The 19,640-nt window shown below is 31.3% G+C and overlaps 1 protein-coding gene across 1 annotated transcript; it reads left to right on the top strand.

Moving 5' to 3' along the window:
* The first annotated feature begins 14,477 nt into the window (after window positions 1–14,477).
* On the top strand, window positions 14,478–15,638 carry LOC108914321 (piggyBac transposable element-derived protein 3-like). Its single transcript, XM_018720105.1, has one exon. The coding sequence runs from the start codon at window positions 14,478–14,480 to the stop codon at window positions 15,636–15,638; it is 1,161 nt and encodes a 386-aa protein (XP_018575621.1).
* The last annotated feature ends 4,002 nt before the right edge of the window (window positions 15,639–19,640 follow it).

The following is a 19,640-nucleotide window of genomic DNA, read 5'->3' as shown; positions in this document are numbered from 1 at the left end:
CATTAAAAAATAATATTATTTGTTTGATAATTGAAAAGAATAAAAAAAATTCGAAAATTTTCTGTTAAGAGTAGTTTATTTATAACCTATTTTGATGAAACTTATGGTAGTTAAAGACCCTTATGGTATGATTATTACCTACAATTTTCATTCCGTTATCTTAATCAGAAAGAAAGTTATTTTAAAAAATATCCAAATGATAAGGCCCCTTTGGAGGGCAATATCTCCGTAACAGTGCTCTGGAGAACCAATGTTTATAGGAACTTTTTTTTTACTATTTTTGGCTCTACTTTCACCTCCTTAAATTTTGTACCAACTTTTCCAAGCACCCTGTATAACGCACGGGTTAGAATGGTTGCCATCTCTGAGATGTTGAACTGAAAACTAATAGATTTTGTACGGATATATGCAAAAATGCAAGCGATAACTATTATGACCACAAACATTTGTTCGTGCTCCCTAACGTTTGCTTGAGCCATGTTTTTTAATTTAGGTCCAGCATTACTAACGCGAATTTATTTGAATTTGTTGATGATCCGTTCAGTCTCCATCAGCTACGAATGTGAGCTCACAAAAGTTCCACACCAAATGAAAATGCTGGTTTATATTTGCACATGCTTAATTTTTGGGTGTATTTCTAGATTAGAACGCAAAATGCTTTAACGGACTATAATGCTTTAAAATCTAGGAGGCTAATAGGTCAGAAAATTATTTTGCACACCTTTTACAAAAATAATTTTAATTTGTAGTGTTAATAAAAATAACCAGGAAATTTATATACCAGTATAATGTCTACCATCATACCACGTAATATGTGAAACACTTCAGAACCTCGACAATATATTTTAAATTTTAAAATTTGTATCTCTTCGTTTATTTTTCTAAGAATTTATCCCCATTTATTTGATAGAACTAGTCGTAAATATTTTGAACTTATTTAAAAGCATTCTTTCATGTCATTTTAGCTTTAACTATCTAATGCATGAACTAAGGAAATGTCTCTTACGGTAATGTGTATTTTGTGTTTCCGTTTATCTATTTTTGATGGTGAATGTCGCTAATTGGGGAAAAATTTTATCATAGAAACCAATTCTTGAACCCTTGACGCAAGTTTAATATTGTGCACAAATTAACAATTTCAGAACTTGCCTTTTTCTACTTATAGGTAATAAAGTCACGTACCAAACTGTTTGTAAACAGGTTCGAGTTTTGATTACTGTTCAAATTAAACTTAAGAACTTTCCTCTCCACTTGCGAAAATTGGTAAGTATTTAATTACACATTAATAAATGAATTAACAGTTAATTTTACTTACGTATCGATTCATTTATTTATGTTTTTCGTGAAAAGGAAATTAATATTGAATTAGAGATACACCTGAAGACTTTTTGTATGGCTGTGCTGTTATCGTTCGATAGTAATACATCCAACAAATACTTATGCTTATGGATATATCGTAAAGAATTTGCCAATTGCATTGTCAAATGTGATCTATCGCCTTTCAGCAGGGAGAATGTGACATCAATGCGAATATCGGCAGATGCCACGCTGTTCGTCTGACTATAATTTATTTTAGTTTTTTCCCGACTATTACGCACCTGGAAAGGAAACTCGTGTTTTATGAACATTTATAATATGTAGAATGTAAATTAACTTGAAAAAACAAATATGTTATGTATAAAGTAATATATCCTTACAATGTTTTAATTTTGTTACCTACAAAAAATAAGCCTTAAAAATGTGGTCGTTTTTCATAAAGAAAAAAAATCTGAAATGAACATTAATGTTAAAACGTAGAACTCTTCTAGATAGCTGGAATACATGTTTTATATTAGATGTTAGTACATACATACATATTTTAACCTCTTTATCGTTTATAATTTGAATAAATCGCATTTTCTTTTCTATTCCATTTTATTTATTTCAAAGTTGGCCAGTAGCCAGCTGCTTTCATGAGCATATATAATATCCACTTAGGACGTGTTTTATTATATTAAAATTTTTTCAACTGAATATTAAAAGTATAAGTTTTATAATCCATTTCGTATGTCATATATAGATTTTATATTTTTTATAAATTTTATTTATTTTTGCTTTAGATACTGGTCTGTAAATATGTATGTATTATTAAAAATTGATTTAATAACAGTAATAAACTTATAACCCTATAATTTTAAAGAATACTGTCAAAAATAACTGAAAAAGCACTTCCTTAAAAGAATCAGTGCAGATTTAATTTCTGAAAACTAGTTTTGCCTAACCAAAAACTTCACACTGAAAAGAAAAGACCGGTCCACAAATAAACCTCATCATATACAGGGCGAGTCAGAAAGAATGGGTCAAAACTAAGCTGGAGATACTAGACACCAAAATTTTATGTTTGAGCTCATCATGCCTCATACGAATGTCACCGGCTTAAGAATCTCAAGATTTAAATTTTATTCTGAAATTTCTCAATAATTGAAAAAGTTTTGATAGCATGACTCTGAAAATTGTTAATGTTGGGTTTTTTGGTGTGAGTATTACGAATTTGAAGGTTGTTCTGACGTTGCTCCTACAGGTCGCTAGTTTCACCGTATTATTTAGGTAAATCAAAACATATTTTTCTTTATCTGTTGAACTATGCTTAAAAAAAAGTTAAAAACCTAAAGAACGTTAAAAAAATGTGCTCTTGTTTACGTCGCATAACTTTATCGGTTTCTGAGGTATTTGCATTTAAAAGTTTCATTGTATTTTGTGGTTATTTTCGTTCAAGGCGCTGATATTGCTATTTCTTTTCTAAGTAGGCTTGTGTCAAATTTTCATGTCCATAAATATTATATTATATTATATTATATAAAAAATAAAGAAATGTCATTAATACGTATGAATTATTTGCTGGAAACTCCAGTTTCGAATTCAATGAGGTAAGTATTATGGTAAATAAAGAATACACATGAAATTTATTAATATTTCAGCTCAAGAAAAACTTGCGTGTCTCCTGTGTGTCCCAAGATGCTNCAATCCTAATTATAAACTATAGACATTTTTACAACTTCTTAGGCAAATCTGGATCTTTTCGACCAAAAAGTAACCATGGTACTCCAAAATCTACAGTTGAGGAAAATTCAGGAGTACTGGCCCGTTAAGTGCGGCAACGACGGTAAGCCAATTGTCAATTTGTAGAATTTTGAAAAAGAAGAAATGCTCCATAGCGCCCTCTAGCAGAAACGTCAAAATAAGCTTCAAATTTGTAATTCTCACACCAAAAAAAACAACACTACCAATTTTCAGTGATGCTATCAAAACTTTCTCAATTATTGAGAACTGACAATAAAATTTAAACATTGAACACTCTGTATTTCTTAAACCAGCGGCATTTGTATAAGGCATGATGAGCTCAAACATAATATTTTGGTGTCTAGTATCTCCAGCTTAGTGTTGACCTATTCTTTCTGACTCACCCTGTATATAATATTATTATTTCCATGATTCATTGAATGTAACCAAATAAATCTTAAAAAATATGTTGTTTTATACTCCCTTCTATTTTTTACGTTTGAATAGAATAATAGAAAATATTAACTGCAATAATCACACTACACGTTTAAATGGGTTTCATAATCTGTGGTTCTAGGCTACAATTTTAACTGGACTACTGGATTCATTATCAAAAATGAACTTTCTTAAATGTCCAGAAGAAAATGTTTAACAAATAATGAACATTTTGTCGGTGAAATTTCGTAGTCTTTAAATTTTAGAACTAGTTTATGAGCATTCATTTCATTTATTTTTTTTAATGTCTTTAATTTCCATTATTGCAAAATATTAAAAAAAAAGAAAAGAGGAGAGATAGTACCCAGCAGTAGTTTAACTAAAAAAGCTAAGGTGAAAACTTTGATTTCCTATCCGCTTCGTGGCAATTATCAAGACTTTAATCACTCATAAAGTCTATGTGGTATATCAAAGAAGGATTGGCTTACAGGCATAGTAACGCTTTAGAGGTAAAGAACCTCAAACAAGAACAAAGCCGAAACAGAAACAAGGCTGTCTCATACAGATATGTACCCTATTTCAGGTGAATTGTCGTTTTTATTATATCTAAAAAACTTCCAAATTGGGTAATTTTCGGGTTAATATGTTTTCAATTTTTGTTTGGCTTTAGCAAAAAGTGAATGCAATAATTTTTTGTAATAATTTTTTCCATAATCATGTTAAATGTTTTCTTGTCATGATTGTAATAATTAAGAAAACATAAAGACTTATTTAAGAAATACGTTTAGAAAAAGTCTGTTTTAACATGTCATTGATCCAAAAAGTTACAGGGCATAACAATATGAGAAAATTCGATTTTCTTTTGGTAAAATAAATTATCCTCCCATATTTAAATATTTATTAAATGGTCATATTCGTGTTGATGAAGTAAGTAAATCCATTAGACTTTTTCATTAGTAATAAAATAAAATTGCTTTCCAAGAGTGCATTAAATGCCTAAGAAATACGTCTTTCATTAATTGCGTTTGTTTTAAAACCAAAACTGAATTAATATTTAATACTCAAAAAAGTGACAAGATTTAAATATGATAATGGTATCTAAGAAAATAAAAATTATTTACTAATGTTTCAATTCACTTCAAAGTATAAATTCTAATTTCAATAAAAACAGCGTCTATAGTACCTACGAGTACATATTTCCGTTGCATGTAGCCTATTTTATATGTTTGCCCCAAATTTGATTCATATGTAACCCAGGAAATTAAAGATCCTCCTTATAGTTATTGTTCCAACAAATCAACTTGTCTTAAATTTAGGAATTGTATGGATTTTATACAAGTGTACGTTATGTTTGTATAATATTTTATATAACTACAAAGGTATTCCTCAAATTCTACTCTAACTGCACTACTTTTCCATCACGTCATTTGTGATAATAAAAAACATAAAAACATTTTAGTCCAAAGGTTATAACTCGTTATATAATAAACTACCTCTTTAAACATTTCTTAATATATCAAAGTGCTTCCCCACGTTTTTCTCCACATACACGATAGCATCCAAGATAAATAAGTTTTTCACAAATTATTTGTATCAAATTGAAATTTTCTGTTTTTTAAGGGCACTTTAGCATTAACTCTATTTACAAATTGAAAAAAAAATCTCCCGCTGGAGTCAGATAGACGGAGTAGATTTCATTTTTTCACCCCCGATTTTTTCATCTTTCAGTATTAATAACATGCTTGCAAGTTGGGTACATTTCGTAGTGGAAATTTCTCTCCATATCTTCTGACAACGGCTTTGGTATTGCCCAGATCCAACGTTAATAACATGTTGGTGAATTCTGCAAAGTGTAATCTCTCATGGTTTCAAAAGTAACAATAATTTTTGGATACTTACTTAATGACTTTAAAACACAAAATTATTGTTAGTATCATTTTAATATTAATAAACAAAAAATAATGAATATTGCACAACGCACATAAAACAAACAAAAAACTGGCGGAAACCAGAAGACTCAATTTATGATTTAGTCTTCATGCTGATTGTTTATAATCTACCATTGCACATACTAGATAATAAAACATTACGTTTCTTCTGTAATAAATACAACTCCGAGTGGAAGTTACCAAAACGAACTTAACATATTATTTTAATTATGCAAATATTACATCAGTATATGTCGAATGATCTCACTGGAACAAGGGTAGAAACATAACTTGATGATGCAGATTATTATACGATCCCACCCAGATTGTGGAATAGGGTTTTATCACTTTTTTCAGAAATAGAATGCTTCTAGAGCTCAGTTATGATAACACCATATATATTTTTAAATTATTTTTCATTTATTTTGAACATAATTAATCTCCAGATTAAAACCGTAAAATTTGCCGCGAAAACATATTTGCATGGTGTATTATGAGTTGCATAACCCGTGACGTGACAAAGTAGTATTGTCAATGTCGACGCATGCAGGAGATCTTTTTTATATTTTGTGGCGCCAACATTCTATATAGTGTGAACTGATTAAGATGGCTGCAACAAATAAATTTTATGAGTGGTGTTTTGTAACATCTTGTACAAATACTTCAATAAATAATCCATATTATTATAAACATTTTATAACTGTACCAACGGACTATTCTAGAAAGTTGAAGTGGTTTAAAGCAGTTAGAAGAGATATGCTCAAATCACGAAGTAATTTCTTATGTTGTGAAGATCATTTTCATGTATGTAGGTTTTTTACAAGATGCTTAAAGCTCTTGTTTAGTTAGAAGAAGACTTGAAAAACTATGTGCTTTTCAAACTAATAGGTGGAAAAATCAAACTAAAACAAGATCTAGTTCCACATATTCTGAAGATCAACAATGTGGAAAGAGAGCTACAAGTACCCCTGAGGATTCTGCATTTATAAAACGACAACGACAAGATATAGTGAAAGATATTTTAGTCAACAACAGTAATAACACCTATGCAAGATGATGAAGCTCAAGCAAGCACCAGCAATGTAAATAAACAAGAATTTATTACATTTTAAATAGACCTAAAACCTGTAAGCTATTAGGCAAGGTGACCAGTCAAAAGTTTTCAGACATCCAGAACAAACTATGGAATTAAATTTGCCTTCTACAACTGTTAGGTATAAAGTGTAGGAGTACAAGCAAGACCAAACTATCGTAGCAAACATACTCTATACAATTATAAAAGGATTTTGCATACACAGCTTCATCACCAATTAAAATCACAACATTCAGTCTCTTTTACTCCTTTAACCTCAGGTGCATTAAAACGATCATCATTTTTAATGAATTCCATCACCATAAAAATGTCTATTGTTGGTAAATTATTAGAAGCTTTCACAAATCCTTCNTATTATGAGTTGCATAACCCGTGACGTGACAAAGTAGTATTGTCAATGTCGACGCATGCACGAGATCTTTTTTATATTTTGTGGCGCCAACATTCTATATAGTGTGAACTGATTAAGATGGCTGCAACAAATAAATTTTATGAGTGGTGTTTTGTAACATTTTGTACAAATACTTCAATAAATAATCCATATTATTATAAACATTTTATAACTGTACCAACGGACTATTCTAGAAAATTGAAGTGGTTTAAAGAAGTTAGAAGAGATATGCCCAAATCACGAAGTAATTTCTTATGTTGTGAAGATCATTTTCATGTATGTAGGTTTTTTACAAGATGCTTAAAGCTCTTGTTTAGTTAGAAGACTTGAAGAACTATGTGCTTTTCAAACTAATAGGTGGAAAAATCAAACTAAAACAAGATCTGGTTCCACATATTCTGAAGATCAACAATGTGGAAAGAGAGCTACAAGTACCCCTGAGGATTCTGCATTTATAAAACGATAACGACAAGATATAGTGAAAGATATTTTAGAGTCAACAACAGTAATAACACCTATACAAGATGATGAAGGTCAAACAAGCACCAGCAATGTAAATAAACAAGAATTTATTACATTTTAAATAGACCTAAAACCTGTAAGCTATTAGGCAAGGTGACCAGTCAAAAATTTTCAGACATCCAGAACAGACGATGGAATTAAATTTGCCTTCTACAACTGTTAGGTATAAAGTGTAGGAGTACAAGCAACACCAAACTATCGTAGCAAACATACTCTATACAATTATAAAAAGAATATTGCATACACAGCTTCATCACCAATTAAAATCACAGCATTCAGTCTCTTTTACTCCTTTAACCTCAGTTGCATTAAAACGATCATCACTTTTAATGAATTCCATTACCATAAAGCTGTCTATTGTTGGTAAATTATTAGAAGCTTTCACAAATCCTTCTGTAGCCATTGCAATTGTAGATAAATAAAGAAGAAAGTTAACGATTGTAATTNAGAAGTTAGAAGAGATATGCTCAAATCACGAAGTAATTTCTTATGTTGTGAAGATCATTTTCATGTATGTAGGTTTTTTACAAGATGCTTAAAGCTCTTGTTTAGTTAGAAGAAGACTTGAAAAACTATGTGCTTTTCAAACTAATAGGTGGAAAAATCAAACTAAAACAAGATCTAGTTCCACATATTCTGAAGATCAACAATGTGGAAAGAGAGCTACAAGTACCCCTGAGGATTCTGCATTTATAAAACGACAACGACAAGATATAGTGAAAGATATTTTAGTCAACAACAGTAATAACACCTATGCAAGATGATGAAGCTCAAGCAAGCACCAGCAATGTAAATAAACAAGAATTTATTACATTTTAAATAGACCTAAAACCTGTAAGCTATTAGGCAAGGTGACCAGTCAAAAGTTTTCAGACATCCAGAACAAACTATGGAATTAAATTTGCCTTCTACAACTGTTAGGTATAAAGTGTAGGAGTACAAGCAAGACCAAACTATCGTAGCAAACATACTCTATACAATTATAAAAGGATTTTGCATACACAGCTTCATCACCAATTAAAATCACAACATTCAGTCTCTTTTACTCCTTTAACCTCAGGTGCATTAAAACGATCATCATTTTTAATGAATTCCATCACCATAAAAATGTCTATTGTTGGTAAATTATTAGAAGCTTTCACAAATCCTTCTGTAGCCATTGCAATTGTAGATAAATAAAGAAGAAAGTTAACGATTGTAATTTTAATAACTTACACAGCACGAGTAAAATGTAACATCATATAACCACACTTATCGATCGGCGTCAACGTCAACAACAGGGAGACTAGGCAAGGGGCACGAACTCATACGGGAAAACTGACAAAATTTGTCCAAGAAATTGCAGAAGTTGGGATGTCGCTAGTGTTCCATGTGTACCGAAGTGAATGTAGCATAATAAATACGAGTGAAGTAAGCAAATAACCAATTTTATTTTATAATGAGTTGAGTAGATATATCGGGAGGGTATAGATAGTATACTAACCTAAAAAGTAGAAGTCAAGTCAATAATTATTGCAATTTGTTTTATAAACCTCCCCCTCTCTAAACGGTACATATGGGACACTAGCGCCCTCTTAATTTGGTAAAATATTTGTTTACATTAAGTTCGGGCGCCTTGTGTAGTCTCCATGGTCAACAATGTCAACATGTGTGGGGGTTGCTTTCGCTGTACAGCAAGAATAAAACGCTCTCTCAACGGTAATAATAAAGTATTTGATTGAAAACTAAGTTGTATAGAAAGACGTGTTGACGGGGTGAGTGTTCGTTGGAGAGTCTCTGTGTGTGAAGTCGGTCGTAGGTATATGGGTACGCATCTGGTCGTCAGCGCCAGTAGACCCTTCTTGGAACGCTGGTACGTCCGGCGGTGTTCTGCTGGCGCTCTTAACGTAATGCTTAAAAATGGGTCACTTGCGAACATGTGTACCCAGATGTGAATATGAATGACAGTCGCAGTGGCAAAGTACCACAACAACATTACTTAGTCCGACTTAGTACTACTTTAATACGTCATCACCAATAAGATTGCGTTTCGAATTTTGTAACACCAGTTAATGTGATATTTATGTTTTATATACTATTTACTTAATAAAAATTCTTATTTGAACCAAATTCTGAATTATGAAAACAACCCTATTGGTGATAATGTAGAACAACTTACGTATTTCACAAAGACATAAATCTTATAACAATTAATTTTATGTTACGTGCCTATTATAATCCGCACGCTTTTGGTGCACGGACAGTTGTGCCAGTTCTAATCATAAAAAATAATTTATGAATGCAAAAGAAATGTTTGGATTTAAGTTTCTTTTCATTTAAACATTGAAATATATAGATACGTCAGACGAAAACAAATACGTTTGTTTACATATGCTTGGTAGAAAATGGTAGGCGTTTGTTGGGTACTAGTTTTAGACTGTAGTTTGACTACAGCAGTTAAAACAAAACAGAGCTGACACAATACAAATTTGACAGTTGCTTTGATCACGTCTCCGTACTAACTGTTGTTCTTTTTTTCTGAGCGTTGAAATATCGATTTTTTTGGCATATTATACAGAAATTCTTACAATTTTCGTTTACTTACTTAGAATAGGTACCTAAATGTAACGATATAGGCAATACAATTTGGGAGATATGCAGATTTGGGAATTGTCAAGATGACATTTCAATTATTTGAAAACAATGTATAATTTGACTAGGATTTTTCGTGAAAAAAAAATTAATGTTGTCGTACAACGAGTTCATATCCAAATTTCGTAGGAATGTACTTTCCTATGAAAACTTGTTCATTTTACCCCATTCTTAAAATTTGTAAAAAAAATTGATTAAATTTGTTCAAACTACGACATTATTTTTTTCCATCTATTTTTTGATATTTGATTTTCATAAATGTCGTGCTAATCGTATGAACTCTACCGACAAAACGAACTATTTTGGACGCATCAGAAATTCATACGAGGGCGCCTTGTAACAAGTTTTAGTTGCTTTAATACCACATTTCATACGAATGCATATGATTCCGTACAAACAAACTTTCATACGAATTCATATCCAACGTAATCGCTGCCTTATCTGCAACAGTAATCCATTTAAATTAATAATTAACTCGAATGACTGAAAGATGCAGAGGAATCAATAAATTCTGTGTAATAATTCACTTCCTCCGGCTGTCGCAGAAACTGTGGTATTTCCCAACAACGTTGCGGATGGCCCTTCTAAAATTAGAAGGTGGATAATTTGACAATGTAATAGATGAATGGGCAGGGGTATTGAGACCATATATTACATATGCAAAACCGGTGTGAATCAAACTAATTGTAGTTCTGACCACCGACTATTTCATTTGTCAAAGTCCCTTCTCGATCTAAATAAACCTGTGTGAGGGCCGGCATAGAATTAATCACTCTAATAGCTCTCGACATACATGTATAAATTGTATATGGGCAATGCTTTATGCCAGATATTACCTAAAACATAGAATTACATTGCTTGCTCACCTACGTGTATTATAGTAATTTGCTTGAAATATGCCGCACAGCATAGTCAGTTGTACTACTATTATTTTAAACGTTTTTTTTATACTAAACGTTACTTTGCTTGTATGCCCTTCAATCATTACATTGACGAGTTTGTTAGGTGTCGTACACATGTCATTCTATTTCCATGTGAAATTTTTAAAAATTGAAGGCTACGCAATATAGAATTAAATGTGAGAATTTATATTGTATGGGAGTGGAAGTCTACATTTCTTTTTCTTTCGAAATTTAAGTAGCCCGAAAGTATTTAATAAAATCATTAAATTTGCAAATTCAAGATCAAGACATCAAATCGTATTGATTATAGCAACCGATTGAATAGAAGGCACATAAGATTTCTCGGACCATGTCAACTACACTTCTGTCATTCATTATAGTTTACCGAATCTCTCTATCAAATAATATTATCAGTTCAATTTCGCGTCATCGAAATTTAATATATTTAATGTATTTTAGAATAGTGTTGTGTTATATTTTGCATATACAGGGTGTTAATGAACTTACGTCAAAAATTTAAAGGGGTGAAAAAGGAGCAAAAACTAAGTTAACTGATGTCACAAACTTGTATCCAAAAGTTCAGAGAAAAAAGCTAATTAAAAATGTATTTAATTAAAACTGTTTGTTTTGAAACTGCTGAAATACATGTATTTTATCGCGGCAAAAAACTTGTTTGGATTTGAATGTTAATATTTATGATACCTCTATTTCTAGTTGTACGAGTGCACAATTCCTAGGGTTGAAGATAGGTGTTTAAATTGGAAAGAATATTGCAATAATTTAATATCTAAATTGAACTCATTTTGTTATCTTTTTAGAAATTTGAAAGGTGTATTATAGAGGCGATCATAAAAGCGGTTTTCTACTAAACGGACAAAACAAAAACGAAACACAAACTTGTGTCGAATAAAACAGAACTGTAACTTTTCGCAAACTTTTTGAAGACTGGCGTGTTTTGCGACGGTTTGAGTTATGTTTTTCGGGTCCCGCTTCAAAAAGGCGGTTTTCCACTAAACGGACAAAACAAAAACTAAACACAAACTTGTGTCGAATAAAACAAAACTGTAACTTTTCGCACACTTTTTGAAGACTGGCGTGTTTTGCGACAGTTGGAGTTTTGTTTTTCGGGTCCCGCTCGAAAGCGGTCACATCAAAAGGTTGTGTTTTCTAATTAAGTAATCCAACCCAATATCTATGTTGGCGTTTTCTTTTTCCCAAAAACAATATTTTAATCATTAATGAATTATAGCTATTAAAATATATATATATGTGTGTGTACGGTTATTATCCATTTCGAAGATACAAGTGAAATTTATATATTTTTTGATGGAAAATCTCATATATTTTTACATGTTTGAATAAAGTATTTCCTTAGTTCTGTGATAAAAAATAAAATGAAATATGGCATATGAGTCTAAAGAGTTTATTGTTAACATACTATTTTGGTCATATCTTCTTTATTACTAAAGACAGATCTATCAAACCTTATATCATAATCCTGAGAAAGAGTTCTATGTAAATATTCAAGATGTTCTGTCAGGTAATACCTCGAATAATACATAAGTTTGACTTGTATCTTCAATTATTTCTCTAAGTTTTGAAATCTCGAAATCTCTTAATTTATATGTTTAAATTAAATAAAAAGAAATATGATTAATTTTCAAGTTCTTTATTATTAAAACAATACTATTTTATAATTTTTTCCAGCCAAAGAAAATTAACCACTTTTAAATTGACCTTTATCTAAAATAATTAATAATTGCTAAAAAAATTTGATACACGAAATAAAGGATACAGGATTTCACCCTAATTTTCCTAAAATTATAAAAAATGAATTTCAGTTATCATTAATACATTGTAAGCTATGTCTCTTTTATTGAAAATTGCGGAAATTCACATAGGCTTTCTTCATATCTGTATACACAAAAAAATTTAAATGAATTGTGTAGAATAACACATTTGAATGTATATTTTCTTTTTGCGATGTATCCTTACTTTTTACGTTGTACGTTTACATTTTAAAATGTATACTATTTCTAATCCTTTATGAGTTTTTACTGTATTTGATAAATAAAAGTGTGAATTTATGTAATCTGATTTGACTCAACCCATCAGATTAATCATGTGATATAGCTGGAAATGTCATACTTGCATTATTAGTAGTATATGTTATGTATTCACAGACACTGTGCCACATTTGACCCAGCTATGCACAAGGTCCTCAAAATTTTGCGGCCACTATAATAATCTTTAAAGATTGAAAACTTTTTTTCAAATGGAACACCAACTATTTTATTAGTCAGGTAAAATTAAATTCTGCGTCGATTGATATAGAGGCTTCCTATACTTATATTCAACGGTTTTGGAGATAATCTCAATTATTTATGAAAGAGGAACATTAGCGTACGCTAATCCTTGATTAGCTAAGCTAGATTTGAAATTTATGAAGAAAACTTGAATTCCAAAAATCCGAAATTTTAACTTAAACTAAAGACCATAAAATACATGCATAACTTCAAAGTAAATATTTGGGGAGATTTTTTACTTAACGAATGCAAATGTCAAGATCAGAAAGCTCTATTGACACATAGACTAATCTGTGTTTCATAAACAAATTTAGGTTAGGCGAATTACTAATCCGTGTTTTTCCAAATAAAATCTTGATAATAGACGAACGGTCCGGTCCACCCCTAAAAAGATGCTTAAAAAATCAAGGTAATCGACCACGAGGAGAGGCCAGGATGAAACCTTTTGTAATCGATGCATTGAGTTATTGCGAACAAAAAACCTAAGTAACATCTTTGTGTCCGAGTGGCAGGTAATTTGTTATTAACAAAAAAATTGCAAAATAAAAATATTGCAAAAAAACGCTCTGCGAAGGTAAATTGGGCAAAAATAAACACTTTTTGTCACTTGACATTTTTTCATAGAACCCTTCCTTTTCGAGCTAGGGGCGATTTAAAGTCGAAAAATGGCTAAAAGTTGCTAACTTTAAAAATTCATATCTCAGCTCCTACCAAAGTTTTCGGAGCGTTCAATAGCGTAAAATGATCTTCGAGACTTATACTTTAACCCTTCAAAGCCTATGGTTGCCATATGGCAACAGAAACACCATTTAATCTATATACACTCAAAATCTAAACACATCTGTATTTTGGGTTGCCAGACAGATAAAACCATGCTAGAGATTCCCGCCAATGAATAGGTGGTACTATCGCACTAATTAAATACGTTTGACAAGTGTTCAAGGTGTCTGTGTTTAGATAATTATTTTCCTTGATGAAAAAATGGACATCAGATGGGAGTAAGTAATGTATTCTTTATTCTAATCGCAACTGCATGCTAATATTAGAAGTTAACATTACCTAATACATTATATTAACAATATAGTTTACTTACTTTGATACATTTTATGTAGGTTAGATTCCATGATGGTTTTTGTAGCGCGTTGCCATATGGCAACTCTAGGCTTTCAGGTACTAATCTCAAACTATTTTATTTTCAGGCCTGGATTTGATCTTCAACAAGCTTTAGCTATGTTAGAGGATTCAGATGAGGAAATTGGCAATGTTGGAGTAAGAGAAATATATATTTCTCCTCCTGAAGTTACCGAACTTACTGACGAAGACTCCGGGGAAGAAGACGAGGGAGGTTTTGTAGATAATTTAAATAGAAAGCAATTATTAGCACCGGCGGAAGTTGTTTTCGAAAACAATTATCGAATATCTGAGGCTCCTGTACATCCGATCGAAAATGACAAGCAGCCCACCTTATCTATAAAAGCAAACCTCAAATTCGACTGGATGGATGGTGATATAATTGATAACAAGCCAGAACCAGCAGCTCCGAACTACACACAATTTTGTAATAAATCAGTGGTAGATATCTTTGAGATGTTTTTAGATGACGACATTATCAATTTTCTGGCAGAAGAATCAAATAAATACGCAGGATTCATCAACTGTCCGTCACCAAATATTACCGAAGACGAAATTAGATGTTTTGTAGCAATATTATACCTTACAGGATATGTTGTTTTACCCGGAAAAAGATTTTATTGGGACACAGGGGCAGATATGCACAATAAATTAGTTTCTGATACCATGCGACGAGACAGATTTATACAGATTATGAGATTTATTCATTGCGCAGACAATACGCAACTAGATAAAAAAGATAAAATGGCCAAACTGCGACCATTTATTCAAAAATTGAAGAAAAACTTTTTAAATTATTTTGTGCCAACACAAAATTTGGACTACGATGAAGCAATGGTAAAATACTATGGACGTCATCCATGCAAACAATATATAAAAGGAAAGCCCATTAGGTTTGGGTATAAGGTTTGGTCCCTAAACACCGATTTTGGGTACTTGGTAAACTTTGATATTTATCAAGGAAGTAATCCAAACAAAAATGACTCTTATAATTTCGAATTTGGTGCATGTGCCGCACCATTAGTGAAGATGATTGACGAATTGCCAAATCAAACATTCCGGCATAATATATATTTTGATAATCTCTTTACTGGGTTACCTTTACTCTATCATCTCAAAGAAAGGGGCTATGGTGCTACTGGAACGATAAGGGAAAATCGCCTTCCTAAGACATGTCCTATCATTGACAAAAAATCCGCCAAAAAATGGAAAGAGGAACATATGTTTCGAAAATGTGTAGAGAAACTGGCATTTCAATAGTAAGGTGGAACGATAATGCCACTGTCACTCTAGCGTCAACTGTTTACGGTATAAATCCAGTAAACTCTGTGAGAAGATATTCACAGTCTGAAAAAAAAATTGTTCAAATACCAAGACCATATGTAGTCGCGAAATATAATAAGCATATGGGAGGTACAGACAGGATGGACCAAGACATTTCGGCTTATCGAATATCAATTCGAGCGAAGAAGTGGTATTGGCCCATTTTTACCTGGCTACTGGATGTAGCCCTCCATAATTCGTGGATATTTTACAAACAGTTAGGACACAAAATAACCAAACGAGAGTTCCGACGAGAACTAGTGCAAGCATATCTAATACGATACAGAAATCCGTCCAGAGGACCTGGTCGTATAGCTTTATCAAAAAACAGTATTTCCCTAAGTCGAGTATCGGATGATGTTCGATATGATCGACTCGATCATTTGGTGATACCAATACCAGACAAGAAAAGGTGGAGGTGCGCGGGGGAAGGATGTACCTCAATAGTTAGAACAGGATGCAAAAAGTGCAATGTCGGTCTATGTGTACCCTGTTTTGAAATATTTCATTCTGTTACTTTTTAGTTATTTACATACATACACATTATTCTGTGTTCATAAACTTATTTTTTTTTAAATATACATAATTTAACTGATAGTGTACTTTTAGTACGCTCAAAACCTAGTGTTGCCATATTTCAACGGGCTATATATCAAAAATGATAAGTATGCGATTATTTTTTTATTATAATTATGTGTTTATTAGGTACTCTAGAGTAGGAATATATGAACAGAAACTAATAATTTAAAAATTCGGAAATTCCGGATTTGGAGGGTTAATGTAGTATTTTTTTTAAACACGCCCCTTTTTTAACCCGTTAAATTTGCAGTTGAATTTCGGCCGCTAGTGCCCACGCGCCACTCCTACGTATCGCTATATGTAGATATAGCGCTGTCGTGCATATAATCGAATAAACGCTATTCATTCATTACTTGTTACAATTTTTACTATTTAGTATTTCTAACACTCATACATATTTTCAAATTCATCAAATATTGTATATCATATAATTATTTATAAGATTAATAATATGAATATCATATTTAAATGGAAAATAATATGTATTACGTTACAAATATATTGATTTATATTTATAACTGTATCTTCATTAATGTAGCTTCAATAATAATAACTATATATAACTATATTTATATCAAAAAATTATTTAGAACTAGAATATAAAATGTTATAAAAGGATACGCATAGATAGTCAACCAAAATATTAACTAACCGAGTTTTCGCGAACGTGCGCTTATGCGAATTACTTGTTATAACTTGTTTAAACAAGCGCAATGGATTAGACTGCAGCGATCGGGTGTCGCATGGATCATTAGTTTATTGTCTGGCATCAGGCAATAACAGTGAACATTTGACAAATAATGTATAAAAAATAAATAATACATTTTCTACAATATTCATTTGTGCTGTCATAGTGCAACAATCCTTTATTAGTCTGTAAACAATCATGCAACGTATGTGAATATTCAATGTTGTATAAAACTGCAGGTAAGTTTTCGAAAAATATTCTTGTGCTATTCGTTATTTAATACAATATTTATTATTCCCAATAGCTAGTATGTACATGATAGTATAGTAAATATCGAATCATCATGATACCAATACCATCATCAATACCTCCGGCAGAGCCTGTATTGTTACAACATGTTATGCGTGTTAAATGGCAAATCAATGAATGGTCTCAAGCAAGATCTGCAAGCATAACATCCTTCGACCCAACACAATATGGCTGGATATTAAAAAATAATGTATTGTGCTACAATTATTTTGAAGGAGATACGGCCATGGAAATGTTACAAAAATTCATATGTTCCTGCAGTGGAAAGTTACCCTGCAGCGATGAAGACATTTGTTCTTGCTTATCACAAGGCTTCAAATTTTGCGATCTTTGCAATTGCTCTATAAAATGTCAAAATGCAGAAATACAAACTGATGATACTGATTCGGAGACTGAAAATTGATTTTTTATTAAATAGTTAAGTTTATATTTAAATGTAAATATAATTTTTTGTATTAATAAATACCTTTGATATATGCATTTTTTGTAATGTTTAATTAATTTATTTTTCATTTAAATATCATATTCATATTATTAAATCTTATAAATAATTATATGATATACAATATTTGATGAATTTGAAAATATGTATGAGTGTTAGAAATACTAAATAGTAAAAATTGTAACAAGTAATGAATGAATAGCGTTTATTCGATTATATGCACGACAGCGCTATATCTATATATAGCGATACGTAGGGGTGGCGCGTGGGCACTAGCGGCCGAAATTCAACTGCAAATTTAACGGGTTAAAAAAAAGGGGCTGGTTTTAAAAAAATACTACATTAAAGTATAAGTCTCGAGGATCATTTTGCGCTTTTGAACGTTCCGAAAGCTTTGGTAGGAGCTGAGATATGAATTTTTAAAGTTGTCAACTTTTAGCCATTTTTCGCCCTTAAATCGTCCCTAGCTCGAAAAGGACACGATTTACCTTCGAAAATTGTTTGCAGAGCGTTTTTTTGCAATATTTTTATTTTGCAATTTTTTTGTTAATAACAAATTACCTGCCACTCGGACACAAAGATGTTACTTAGGTTTTTTGTTCGCAATAACTCAATGCATCGATTACAAAAGGCTTCATCCTGGCCTCTCCTCGTGGTCGGTGACCTTGATTTTCTAAGCATCTTTTTAGGGGTGGACCGTTCGTCTATAAGGCATGGATAGTTATGGATTTGTCTGATAATAATTAATTACTCCGTCAGGTAATACCCCAACGAAGTCAGAAAATTACCCACGGATTAGTAATTCACCTAACCTGTAGTTGTCTATGAAACACAGATTAGTCCATGTTTCAGTAGAGCTTTCTTATCTTAATATTTGCATTCGTTAGTTAAGTAAAAAATCTCCCCAAATATTTCCTTTGAAGTTATGCACGTATTTTATTGCCTTAGTTAAGTTAAAATTTCGGATATAAAAAACTATTTTGGGAATTCAAATTTTCTTCATAAATTTCAAATCAACTTGGTAATCCATAATCGCGGATTAACTGACACAAATTAACGAACCCTAAAGTTCCTCTTCAATAAATCGAATATCGAATCTATAAATGATAAATGATGATAAAAAATGGGGTATTCCATTTAAAATAACGGAGACGACGTCACTTCTGGCGAAACCGGTAGTACCCACACTTGAAAATATTTCATATTTAAAAAGAATGAATTGAACCCAGATAGCTGCAAAAATTTCAAATTTCTATTGTAACTGAGAGTTTAAAAACTTTTAATGAACGGGTTACGTGAAAAATCGTTAATACTGAGGTAAGTAAATACTATAACTTTGTGTAAATTATATAAATTTCTCGGTATTTCATAATTTAAAGTTATTGAAGAGTATGATAAACATCAATAGTAACGATATTGAGCTTTGCCTAACCTTTAGACAGACATCCAGATAGTCACTTGCTAATTTAGATCTATAAAAATTTTAAATATTGTTTTAGATACACTATATTATGTTTTTAGTTTAATGTTCTCAAGAAGTGATAGCTCATTTTTAAATTTAAACATTGAAGGACAAAGGCGTCACTAAAAGAAGGTGTGCAAAATTATGTATACACTTTGCCTTTAAATATGTGGGAAGGTTTTTTACGGAGATTGCTTTATATATTTTTAATTTTTACTGACTTCGTTAAGTTTTTCATATTTTTTTTTATATTTTCATAATTCATTTTTTTATATTTTAAGAAGCTGTTTAAATAATTGGTTTAAATAATGTTCTGTATTATTTACCTTTAGGTATAATTCAGAAATTTATATTTTAGATATTCTAGAGAATATATGTCATTTCCTGCACTAATATACCTTGGTTTAATGTTATTTTACCTTCCAAGTACGTCTTGAAAAAATATTTAAAGATATAAAA

This window comes from Anoplophora glabripennis, unplaced genomic scaffold, assembly GCF_000390285.2.
Source record: "Anoplophora glabripennis isolate ALB-LARVAE unplaced genomic scaffold, Agla_2.0 scaffold856, whole genome shotgun sequence".
Classification (NCBI taxonomy): domain Eukaryota; kingdom Metazoa; phylum Arthropoda; class Insecta; order Coleoptera; family Cerambycidae; genus Anoplophora; species Anoplophora glabripennis.
The sequence above is the reverse complement of the archived record's forward strand: the minus strand, read 5'-3'. Positions and strand labels throughout refer to the sequence as shown.

Excerpts from the sequence above, each read along its gene's own strand:
- LOC108914321 (XM_018720105.1), top strand. The coding sequence starts at position 14,478 with ATGTTAGAGGATTCAGATGAGGAAATTGGCAATGTTGGAGTAAGAGAA.